At 66.2% G+C, this 10,435-nt stretch overlaps 2 protein-coding genes across 11 annotated transcripts; one reads left to right on the top strand and one right to left on the bottom strand.

Annotated features, from left to right (window-relative positions):
* Positions 1-497: 497 nt before the first annotated feature.
* On the top strand, positions 498-2,949 carry LOC149310265 (low density lipoprotein receptor adapter protein 1-like). Of its 9 annotated transcripts, XM_089528248.1 has the most exons (9): positions 498-656; positions 786-1,015; positions 1,110-1,225; positions 1,368-1,482; positions 1,593-1,665; positions 1,925-2,064; positions 2,162-2,202; positions 2,311-2,339; positions 2,426-2,618. In XM_089528248.1, exons 1-9 carry the CDS (start codon positions 539-541, stop codon positions 2,533-2,535), a joined length of 972 nt encoding a protein of 323 aa, XP_089384374.1. In that variant the 5' UTR covers positions 498-538; the 3' UTR covers positions 2,536-2,618. The 9 variants fall into 9 exon arrangements, with proteins under 9 accessions (XP_089384374.1, XP_089384370.1, XP_089384369.1 ...); XM_089528244.1 differs by lacking the exon at positions 1,593-1,665 and having other exon boundaries at positions 789-1,015; positions 1,943-2,064; positions 2,426-2,949; XM_089528243.1 differs by lacking the exon at positions 1,593-1,665 and having other exon boundaries at positions 1,943-2,064; positions 2,426-2,949.
* A 1,336-nt stretch (positions 2,950-4,285) lies between these two features.
* LOC149310264 (fibronectin type III domain-containing protein 4-like) lies at positions 4,286-8,655 on the bottom strand. 2 transcript variants are annotated; one of them, XM_089528241.1, is made up of 6 exons: positions 8,577-8,655; positions 6,603-6,718; positions 6,305-6,512; positions 5,989-6,078; positions 5,190-5,323; positions 4,286-4,415 (listed from the first exon to the last, which is right to left on the bottom strand). In XM_089528241.1, exons 1-6 carry the CDS (start codon positions 8,653-8,655, stop codon positions 4,380-4,382), a joined length of 663 nt encoding a protein of 220 aa, XP_089384367.1. In that variant the 3' UTR covers positions 4,286-4,379. The 2 variants fall into 2 exon arrangements, with proteins under 2 accessions (XP_089384367.1, XP_089384368.1); XM_089528242.1 differs by having other exon boundaries at positions 4,286-4,412; positions 8,577-8,652.
* Positions 8,656-10,435: the final 1,780 nt, after the last annotated feature.

Genomic DNA, 10,435 nt, shown 5'->3' with positions numbered 1-10,435 from the left:
TACAAACAATAGAGCAGCGTTCCCCCCGCGACTTCCGGGAAGAGGCCCTGGCGTAAGAGACGCCTCTCTCGGGCGGAGCGCGCCTGCCTTCAAGCCCTTCCGGACCGGCAGAGACTCCCAGGCGAACCCGCCCCGGGGCTCTCTGCGCAGGAGGCTGAGAGAGTGTGACTTATCGCCCAAGGTCACCAGTGGGCTTCATGGCCAGGCGGCGAACCGAGCCCTCCTGGCCTCAAGGGTCGTAGTCCAACGCAGTGCCTTGATGGTCTGCCCTTGTGCTGCCTTCATTCTGTTGTGCCATCTGGCTCTGTCTGTGTCCTTCGCTTGTCTTCGGGAAAGACAGGCTGCCGAGTCCTTTTAGGATCCCTCCTCCTGGACCCTTGCGAACCCGGAAGGCCGCCGCCTCTCTCCCGCGGGGCTTCTCTGCGTTCCTATCTCCGCGCGCACTGGGGGCGGGGCCAGGCGGCGGTGCGCAGGCGCGCTGGGCCGATCCCCGAAGCCCCGCCCCCTCCGCCGGTGCTCTGCGAGCGAGGAGGCCGCCATGGAGGCGCTGCGGGCGGCGGGACGCGCCGTCCTCCGGAGCCCCAGCCTCGCCCGCCACCGCCTGGCCGTCCCCCGCCTCCGCTGCCCCCGCAGCCGCCGCCGCCGCCCCCGGGAAGGTGAGTGAATGAGTCGGGGAGGAGACGGGGAGGCCCCGCCGCTCTTCCCCCGGAGCCTCTGGCAGGGAGGCCGCAGGACTCAGGGCGCCTTCCTTTCCTTCCTCCTCGGTCCCTCCCTCGGCGAAGCAGCAGAAGACGGAGACGGAGCCGGAGCGGCGGGAGAAGCGTCGCCGCCGCCGTCGTCGCCGCCCGGCTGCTGCTCGGCTGCCGCGGGGCCTTCGTGGTCGGAGCTGCGGGAGCCCGTGCTGCTGGTGGAGGGCTTCGCGGGCTTCGCGCTCAAGTACCTGGGCATGACGCTGGTCGGGGAGCCCCGCGGGGAGGAGATGGCCGCCGCCGCCGTCCGGAGGATCCTCGCCACGGTCAGAGAACGGGAGAGAGAGGGGGGGGGCTGGAAGGCAAGGCAAGCAGGGTCCTCCCGCTCACGGCCCCCTTCGCTTCTCTCCCCCGAAACAGGCCCGGAAGGAGGGCCCCGGGAAGCTGCGGAAGGTGCTGCTGGGCGTCTCCCCGCGAGGCCTCTCCCTCCGCGACGCAGAGACCCGCGAGAGCATCGAGAGCGTCTCCATCTACAGGTGGGTCGGCTCTGCCCGCCTCCCTCCGGAGCCCCTGTCTTCCGGGGGCAGCCCCTGGGCGCCTCCAAGCCCAGGGAGAGAGGGCCCCTTTCGCCCTCCTGAGCGGCCCCTTCCCCTTCCTCCTCCTCCTTCTCCGCCTCAGGATCTCTTACTGCACAACGGACAAGCTCCAGAACAAGGTCTTTGCCTACGTGGCGCAGAACCCCCGGAGCGGGGCCCTCGAGTGCCACGCCTTCCTCTCCCCCAAAAAGAAGGTGGTAAGAAGAACCCCCATTGCTGCCGGGAGGGGTCCCTTGCCCTGACCCCACGCAGCCTCCACTTTGGGGGCGCCCTCCCCACCTGCTCCCCTTGCGCTCCCCTCTTGCAGGCCCAGGCGGTGACCCTGACGGTGGCCCAGGCCTTCCAGATGGCCCTTGACCTCTGGGAAGCAGCCCAGGCAGGTCAGTGGGGCTGGCGGGGGGGGGGAGAGGAGGAAGAGGGGGGCCCTCCCCAAAAGGCATGCCTCCCCTTCCCTCAGAAGTGGGGGCCAAGGGAGGGGGGTGCCCAGCAGGTTATGGGTCCTGGCTGGCCAAAATACAGCCCCCCCTTCGCCCGTAGGATTGGGCACTCGCTCCCCTCGCCTGATAGCCCCCTTACCCCCCATTAAGGCACTCTGCACATGTCCAGGGGGTGGGGATGGGGGCAGCACTTCCTCCTCAGGGCCTTCCCTCTTTTTAGGCTCCAGGGAGGAGGAGGAGGAGGAGGAGGAGGCAGAAGAAGAAAAGCCCCCCCAGAGGCCGCTGTGCCCCCTGGAAGCTGGTCCATCTCTGGGCAGCCCTCCCTTCAAGGCAGACTTTGAGGTACCTCATGGGGGTGCCCCTTGCCCTTTCCCTTGGTCATGCCCTTTGGGGGAGGATGCGGTGGGCCCCCAAGTAATAGGGCTGTCTGTGGTTTCAGGAGGAAGAGGAAGAAGGCGACTTCAACGACAGTCTTGCCAGGTGGGCCTCTGAGGGGGGAGAGCCAGGGGGAGGCTGGGGTTTCTTTTGGGGGGGTGCAGGGCCTTCCTGTTTCCTCTCTGATCAGCTATTCTCTCTGCCCCAAATAAGCTGCATGGAGGAGGGGGGCTACCCCACAGGTAAGGAGCCCCCAGGCCCTCTTCTCTGGGATGGGGTTGGGGGGCCAGCCTTCCTCCTTCCCCACTGACCTCCTTGTGTCTTTCAGGTGGCGGGGACATTGCCTTTGGCAGCCCCCCAGCCGCATGGCTCCAGTCGGGGGTGGTCTGGGGCTGCAGCCCCCCCAGCAGCTGCCTGCCTCCAGGGACCCTCTTCTGAGGCCGGCCCCCCACTTTCTCTCCGTCCCCAGCTCCACCCCCCCACTGCCATTGCCCCCCATCCCCAAACGCCCCACACTTCCCTTTTTCTTAGCGCTTTCCCTAACAGCAGCCATGTACCCCCCCCCAACATGACTCTGGAGCCCTTTCTGCTCTCCTGGGGGGAGGTAGGAGTGTTTGGGGGACTTCTTCCTACACAGGAAGGACAGACACATTTCCAGTCCAGCCCCCCCCCCCCTTCACTCCACTGTGCTTTTGGGAGGCAATTGTCTAGAAAGATACCCTCCCATTCTCGTTCTCTCCCCCCCCCCCCCCACAAAAAAAAAGCTGGCCATCACTGCCAAATCACAGCTTTGTAGCCGAAAGCTAGTTTTTCATTTCCTTTTCTAAAGGGGAATAAATGGTTTCTACTGTTCCAGCTCGGCTCCTGTCTTCCTTCTGGCGCCCAAAGGGGAGGGGCTGGGGGAGCACTGTGCCCCCCTGTAAAGGAGAGGCTTAGGTCCGCCCCCATCAGGAGGAGCAGGGTTGGGGGGGACCGCATGGACACAGGATTGGGTGTGGGGGTTAGTCTGGTGGTGGTGCAGCCGTCCCCCTTTTACTTCTGGGGTTGTGTGCTCCCCCACCCCCAAGCATAGCCATCTCCCTCTTTTGATTGGCAGGTGCAGCCTTGACTTCCAAGGGGGCACACGCAGGCCCCGTGTCCTTGTGGGGGGGGCGGCTTCCTTTGGCCTCACATGTGTACCCCCTCCCAAAGAGCAGGAAGACAAGGAGGCCGGAACACCACTCAGCTCCCTGGGCACCAGCGGAGGTTGGGCACCTGGGGATGGTCTTTATTTAGAGGCCAGATGAAGCAGCACCATCACCCCCCCAAAAAAAACAATGGGGAGCATCCTCAGAGGACATTGCTGGGGGTCGGGGGGGGGTGCACAAAGGCAGCAGATGGAAAACGCTGATGGTTGAGCTTGGGGGGGTGCCAGAGGGGGGTCCCCTCTGAAGGGGGGTCTCAGGGTCTTCCCTCAGCACCGTTGCCCTGAATTGAGGTGGGCTGCAGGGGGGGCGGCGCTGGGTGCTATTGCTGCTGCTCTTGCGCGGGTTGGGGGTCCCATCTGGGGCGGCACTGGCGTCGGCCTCAGTCTCCTTGGCACTGGAGGTGGCGAGGATCTTATTGAGTCACTGGCAGTGAGAGACAGTTCAATGGGGGGGACCTTCTCCTCTTGGGGAAGGGGTTTCTCTTCCACCCCCCACAGCACGGCAAAGCCTCTGCCCTGAAACAGGCGCCAGACCCGCAAACAGGCGCTGCTGGCAGTGGGGGGGAGTGGGCCCCGGATTCCCCGGAGTCGGATGGAGCTCTGCTGCTGCTGCTGCTGCTGCTGAGATGCAACCAGAGCAGGAGGGGGCAGTTAAGGCCTTTGTCCCCTCCCCACACAGAGTCTTCCCCTTGCAGCCCCGGCTGTTCAAGGTCCACCTGCCTTCCCTTCGGCTGCCTTGATGGGGTGGGGGTCCAGCTCAGTCCTGAAGGGAGACCCCCCCCCAGACTGATGCAGGGACGAGGACTGCCCTCCTCCTGCTGCTCCTGATGGTGCTGCTCGGGGCCTTCCGGGGGTCTCCTGGTTGGCCTTCCCTACCAGCGGCCATCTCCTGCTGGTCAGCCAAGGGGCAGGGTGGGCAGCCCGAGGGCTTCCTCCTCTTCTGCAGGGGGGGCACCTTGTCCTGGCTCCGGGCGAGGGTCGCGGCGGCAGGTGTGGGGCGAGATTGGGGGTCTCCTTTTCATGCAAGAGCAGAGCCCAGAGGCAGCAAAGGCAAAGGCATCATCCAAGGCGGTGTCTGGCGGAGGTGCAGCCGGGGTCAGACCTCTATTATGTTGACAGAAGGCGATTTCTTCTGGGGGGGTGAGAAAGAGGGTGTTAGCCTGGGAGCAGCAGGACTGGCTACAAGACCAAGGAGGAATGAAGAACTACACAAAAGAGATGCAGAAGGGAATGACCCCCCCCCCCCGGAATGGAGGAGCCTGGGAAGAGGACCCCAAGTTCTAGGAAGTGAGAGGAAGCTGCAGTAAGGGAAACTCCAGCGACAGGAAGGTCCAGCTGAACTGCAGTATCAACCAAACTATGCCAACAAATAGGAAACACACTGGGAACTGTCACACTACATCCCCAGCCTGAGAGGAGAGTAGGGCCATGGCATTAATTTCCCTCACAATGGAAATCCTGCCCCTTATTCTGCAACATGGACTCCAGCTGCAAGTGGAGAAAGGAATCCCAGAGGTCCAAATGGGGTTCAGGGAAGGCAGAGGCGCCAGGGACCACACTGCAAACAGAGGATGACTAATGGAGATCAGCAAAGCATGTGTTTTATAGATCACAGCAAAGCCTTAGAGATCATGGAAGGTTGCGGCAGGCCCTTAAGTGCCAAGGCAGACGGAAGACAGAGGAACAGAATGGTTCCCAGTTGGTGAAGGGGCCAGGTAAGGCCCCACCTGTTCCACCTGTGCGCAGAACACGCTTGGAGATGGGAGGCGGGCGGGTGTGTCGGTGGGGGCCAGAGGGGGGCACAAGGGCTGCCACCACCGGCCCGAGTGGCTCCTGGGCCAAGGCCCCCTGCCAGCCCCGGGGACCCTCCCCACCGAGGCAGGGAGGGAGGGAGGGAGGGAGGGACCTTGCTTCGGAGCAGGCCCCCGGCGGGCCTCTCGGGGGTGCTGTGCTCCGAGGAGGGCTTGGTCTTCTCCTTGTTGTTGTTGGAGTCGTTGTCCTTGATGATGTCGTATTGCTTGCAGAAGAGAGCGATGACCGCTGCCAAGAGGAAGAGAGGGGCGTTGGAGACCCCCCCCCAGGAGGAAAGCAGGGCGGTCCAGTCCGGGCGGATTCCGGGGGCCTCCAAGGGGAGAAGGAGCGGGCCAGGCGGAGCCGTGGCTGCCCCTTCCCCTGGAGAGAAGTCCCGAGAGGACCGCCAGGCCTCCCTCCCTCCGGAGGGGCCTGAGGCCGGACTCTTCCGCCCCCAAGCTCTCCGTCCTCCTGGGGGCCCCTCGCGGCCTTTCCCCCCATACCACCCCCGGGCTGCGATGCCACGGGAGCCAAGGCCTTCCTTTCGCCTTTCCTTTCTGTTCTTTCCTTCCTTCCTTGCCGCCCTGGTGGCCCTCCGGACTCACCCTCCTTCCCCTCTAACAGAAAGAGCAGAACCACCAAAAGTCTGCCAAGGGGGCCTCCTGAGGCTCCGTGGGCGAAGAGTGGGGCTTCCGACCAGCGTCTCCCTGGGAGGACCGCCGTCCCCGTCTTCGCCCTCCTCCGCCCCAGGAGCCCTCCCTCCCTCCCTGAGCCCCAAAAGTCGAGGGCAGGAGGCAGCCGGCGGGAGGGGAAGAACCAGGGTTGGGGGGCGCTGAGCCCGGAGAGGCTGGGCTGTGCTGGGGCAAAGGAGTCCCTTCGCGGGGCTTTTTCGGGGGGGGGGGAGCCCGGCTCACCTGCCCACATGAGCAGCACGGCCACGATGATGACGATCTCCCCGGTCTGGAGCGGACGGTCCGCGTCCAGGCCCTCCATGGTGATGTCTCCTGCGGGGGGAGGGGGAGGGAGGGGGTCTGGGGTCTCTTCCCGGCCCTTCCTCCCTGCCTTTCCCCGGTGGGGGGCTGGTCTCCCGTGGGGCCCTTCCTTCCCCTGGTGGCAGCCGCTGGAGGGGAGCCGCGTCCAGGCCCTCCGTGGCCATGTCTGGCCGGGGGTCCGAGGTGTCTCCCCGGCCCTGCCTTCCCTTTGGGTAGTGGCCCCCTTCCCCTGCCTTACCCTGGAGGGAGCTGTTGGAGGGCAGCCGGTCGGAGCGGCGGAGGGTGCGGAAGTGAACTCGCCTGCTGGGGGCGCTCTCCCCCTGGAGGCCGATGCTCTGCACCTGGACCACGTAGTCGGAGTCCTCGGCCAGGTCCCAGAGCACGCAGGAGCGCGTGGCCGTCGTGTTCACCTCCCGGATGAAGCGCTGCACCTGGCCCTCCTGCCGCTGCGGAGGTCGAGGGGGTCAGGGCCGGAGGGCAGGCAGAGGGACTCCCTGAGGGCCCCGGGCCCCGCTCCTCCTGCTCCCGGGGCTCACCTGCTGCGAAATGGCGTAGCCGATGACCGCCTCGCCCTCGGGGACGTCCCAGGAGACGGTGGCCGAGTCCGCCTTCAGCTGGGTCACCGTCACGTTCACCGGGGAGGCCGGGCGGTCTGCGGGGAGGAAGGAACAAAGATGAGGAGGAGGAGGAGGATGGAGGGGAGCCCCGCCCAGACCCCTTTGGGGCCCTCCTGCTCCGCGCCCCCTCCTCACTGACCCTCCTCCCCCTCTTCTGTCCGGAGCACCTGCGGACCCCCTCGGAGCCCTGGCGGCGTTTTTGGGGTCTCTCTCTCTCTCCGCCTGGACCCAGGGCCTCTCTCCTCCCTCGGCTGCGGGTCGCTGTCCAGTTGGCCAGTTTGTTGCCAGTGAGTTTCCGGGGAAGATGCCAAGGTCCAAAGGCCATCGCCTTGAAAGCCCTAGTTCTTGGCAGGGAAGTCTTCGACTGAGCGACAAGTAGGTCGCGGGAAAGGGGCCGGACAGAGGCCGCAAGAGAGACGGGGGCCACGGCGTCTGGGGTGTGGGTTTGGCATGGCCCGACTCTGGAGAAGGACAGGCGCCAAGGAGGACCAAGGGAAAGGCTCCGCACAGACCAGGCCTTTTGCCCTCGCCTCCGTTGAACTTCCATACGGAACGTCCTCCAATGGAAAACTGGTCCTGAGGAGGAGGAGGCATGAGGAAGGCCATCCATCCAAATATGAAGCCTTATGCGAAGGCGGCTCTTCAATCGTGACAGGCTTTCTATCGCTCCTGCTGTCTTGGGACTCCCCTCCCGACTCCTGGCGACCCGAAGCGAGACTATCCTGGGGTCTCCTGGGGCCAGAGTTGCTCAGAGGAGGTTTTGCCAGTTCCGTCCCTTGAGGCTGAGAGAGTGTGACTCGCCCAGGGTCAGCCAGAGGGTTTCTCTGTCTCGGCCATTCACCGGAATGGCTACTTCAGTCGACCGACCAGAGAAGCGGAGGGCTTGGAAGAGGAAGGGACTGGACCAGCGGCCCAAGGAGAGGCCACGGGACGCCAAAGCCAGGGCTGCCCCGGCCATCCTCGGCTTCCTAAGGCTGGCTGCTGGAGCTGGACATCCGCGGAAAGGGCTGACTGGCCAGCAGGAACTCAGTCCGGACCAGGAGGAGGACCAGGAGGAGGAGGAGGAGGAGGCGAGCCCTGCTGCGGACACCCCCGGCAGAGCAAAGGCCTCGTCCCTCAGCAGCCGAGCCGAAGCCTGGACCAAAGGGAGGCCGCCCCTGCCCTCCTGGAGACCCTCCAGCGGCCCTTCGCCCCCTCCGCCCCGCTCAGCCTGGCAGGACCCCCGCCGGACGCCCCTCAGAGCGCCTCCCTGCTCCGGACGCGGCTGGAGACGGAGCAGCACCGCGGAATCGGGGTGGCTCCGGAGGGAAAGAGGGGCTCCTAGTCCGAGTCACAGCTGGCAGGGGCCGGGAATCCAAGGCCAGCGGCTGCCAGCGACGCCAGGAAGCGGGAAGCCGTTGCTCGGAAGCGGGGCTGAGCCGAAGGAGGGGAGGAGGGCAAGGGGCAAAGAAGGGAGGCCGAAGGAGGGGAGGAGGGAAGGGGGAAGGAAGGAAGGAAGGAAGGAAGGAAGGAAGGAAGGAAGGGCCCTCGGAGGCCGCAGGGGCCAGTCCCGGCGGGGGACCCTCCCCGGGGGCCTACTTCCGATCCCGGGAAGAACTTGGCCGGCGCTGCTCGGGGCTCCTGGGCCAGCTGGCACCCTCCGCCGCCGCCTCCTGGGGAAGCTTTTACTTTAATGAACTTGGCCCCAGGCCGGCTTCTCCTCTCCTCCTGCGGCCCCTTTCCCCTCCTCCGACCCGCGCAGCCCGGTTCAGCACCAAGGCCAGCGGCGGCGGAGGCTCCGGGTTCCCGGCGGAATGCCGCCCTGCGGGCCCTCGCGCCCCTCCTTCCTTCCTTCCTTCCTTCCTTCCTTCCTTCCTTCCTCCCTCCGGCCCCGGCGGGGGGGGGGGGGCTTACTTGCTCGGACGAGGCAGAAGTCGCAGCTGACCAGGACCAGCACGGCGGCCGGGCCGAGGAACTCCGGCATCGGGGCCATGGCGAAGGCAGCAGCAGCAGCAGGAGGAGGAGGACGGAGAAGGCGGCCAGAGGGGGCCGGCCGCGGGGGCCGCCGCTCACGGAGCTCCGAGAGGAGGAGGAGGAGGAGGAGGAAGGGCTCCGGGGCCAGCCTCAGTCTCGGCCGCAGCGGACTCCCGGGCTCGCGGCGGGGGCCAAGGCCGGACTCCCCCGCCACCAGGACGCCGCCGCCGCCGCCGCCACGCCAAGGCCGAAGAGGCCGAAGAGGCCGGAGCCGCCGGATCTGCTGTCGGCCGCCCTCCTCCTGCCGCCGCCCCCGCCTGGCCTTCCTCCAGCGCCGCCGCCCCGGAGCTCCATCCAGGCGGGACCCCCGCCGCCGGAGAGGCCCCGAGGGAGGCCCCGAGGGAGGGAGGATGGCCGGAGGCAGCAGCGTTGGCGGCGGAGGGCCTTCCTCTCCTCCTTTGCTGCCCAGAAGCAGCCGCAGCCCCGCCGAGGCTCCGCCGAGAATCCGCTCTGGCTCCAAGCGCCGCCTCCTCCGGGCCCAAAAGGGAGGGAAAGGGAGGGCTGATCGCCCCTCCCCCTCTGCCCCCCAGGAGGACTCCTCCAGGCCCCCCCTTCCCTGGGGGGCCTCCCCTCCTTTGGCTGGTGGCCGAAGACCTCCCCCTTGAAGGGGCAGCGGGGGAGCCCTTTGGATGAACCCCTGCAGAGGCTTGCGGGGGGGGGGGTCCGGAAGACCCCGGCGGAGGCCCTTCCGAGAGCCGGACGGGGGTCCTTCCTGCGGAGGGGAGGCCTGCTCTGAGGATGGGGGGTTATGGGAAAGAAGGGGTGCCACCTCCCTCCCCAGAGACTGTGGGGGGGACAGGAATGGCCCTCAGGGGAGCCCTTTCCTCCTGCCAGGCAACTGCTCCGGGGGCCGCTCCCGAGGCCCACGGCTGGCTGTCTTGAGGGCGGGGTGGCAGGCGGGGCAGCGCCGGAGCCCACCCCCTCCCTGCCGAGCGAGGGGACCCTGGCCTGGGCTGGCCCCCAGAGTGGCGCCCCCGTTTCCCCTTGGAGGCCGGAGAGGACCCTGGGGCCAAGCCAGCCCGCCTCAGGCCCCTCTTGGCGGCCCTCCTCCTTTCGGAGCCTGCCTCAGGGTCAAAGGCCACGCCGAAAAGCCCCTCCAGGAAGGCAGGGGAAGGGGCTGGGGCTGGAGGGCCCTTGAGGGGTCTGCCAACTCTTCTACGTTTCTCTGATTCAAGTTAAAGAAGGCCCTGGCCCTCCTGGGCCCAGGGTCCATGGCGGGAGGGAGGGAAGGGCTTCGGCATCCACCGGTTTGGCACAGCTTTAACTCTTGTCTAGCTCAAGGCTATGGAACTCTGGGAGTTGGAGTTTGTTGTGGGCCCAGAGCGGAGCAGGACCCCATAACATACTCCAACTCCCAGAATTCCATAGCCTTGAGCCAGGATGCTGAAAAGCGGTGCCAAACCGGGTTATTCCTCCAGTGTGGACTCAGCCTGTGATGGGATTCTGGGAGAATACAGCCCTCCAGATCACCTGGGCCTGAGCCGCCTTGGGCTTCGTGAGTCAAAACCAGTAGCTCTGGACCCAATGAGGCTCCCGCAGGTTCTCCAAGGGCAGCCCCACGCAGAGGGCCTCACGGTCGTCCAGCCGGGGCCAGGCCATTTGGTCGTTTGTGGCTAAAGCAGTCTAGCGGCAGCAAGAGAGGCTCCAGAGGCATCTGGTCAACATCTGGTCAATAATCCGGGTGCCTTGGCAGGAAAAAAGACACCATTTCATTGCTTCATCTGGGTTCTACAAAAAGC

This window comes from Sceloporus occidentalis, unplaced genomic scaffold (genome assembly GCF_023333645.1).
Source record: "Sceloporus occidentalis isolate IW3139 unplaced genomic scaffold, rSceOcc1.0.p SCAF_6, whole genome shotgun sequence".
NCBI classification, from domain to species: domain Eukaryota; kingdom Metazoa; phylum Chordata; class Lepidosauria; order Squamata; family Phrynosomatidae; genus Sceloporus; species Sceloporus occidentalis.
The sequence above is the reverse complement of the archived record's forward strand: the minus strand, read 5'-3'. Positions and strand labels throughout refer to the sequence as shown.

Coding starts and splice junctions, on each gene's coding strand:
- LOC149310265 (XM_089528243.1), top strand. CDS start 539: ATGGAGGCGCTGCGGGCGGCGGGACGCGCCGTCCTCCGGAGCCCCAGC. Junction 657..785: donor CCGCCGCCGCCCCCGGGAAG/GTGAGTGAATGA, acceptor TCGGCGAAGCAG/CAGAAGACGGAGACGGAGCC. Junction 2,065..2,161: donor CCTTCAAGGCAGACTTTGAG/GTACCTCATGGG, acceptor CTGTGGTTTCAG/GAGGAAGAGGAAGAAGGCGA.
- LOC149310264 (XM_089528241.1), bottom strand. CDS start 8,655: ATGGCCCCGATGCCGGAGTTCCTCGGCCCGGCCGCCGTGCTGGTCCTG. Junction 6,719..8,576: donor CTTCTGCCTCGTCCGAGCAA/GTAAGCCCCCCC, acceptor TCCTCCCCGCAG/ACCGCCCGGCCTCCCCGGTG. Junction 6,079..6,304: donor CTCCAACAGCTCCCTCCAGG/GTAAGGCAGGGG, acceptor CTCCCCCCGCAG/GAGACATCACCATGGAGGGC.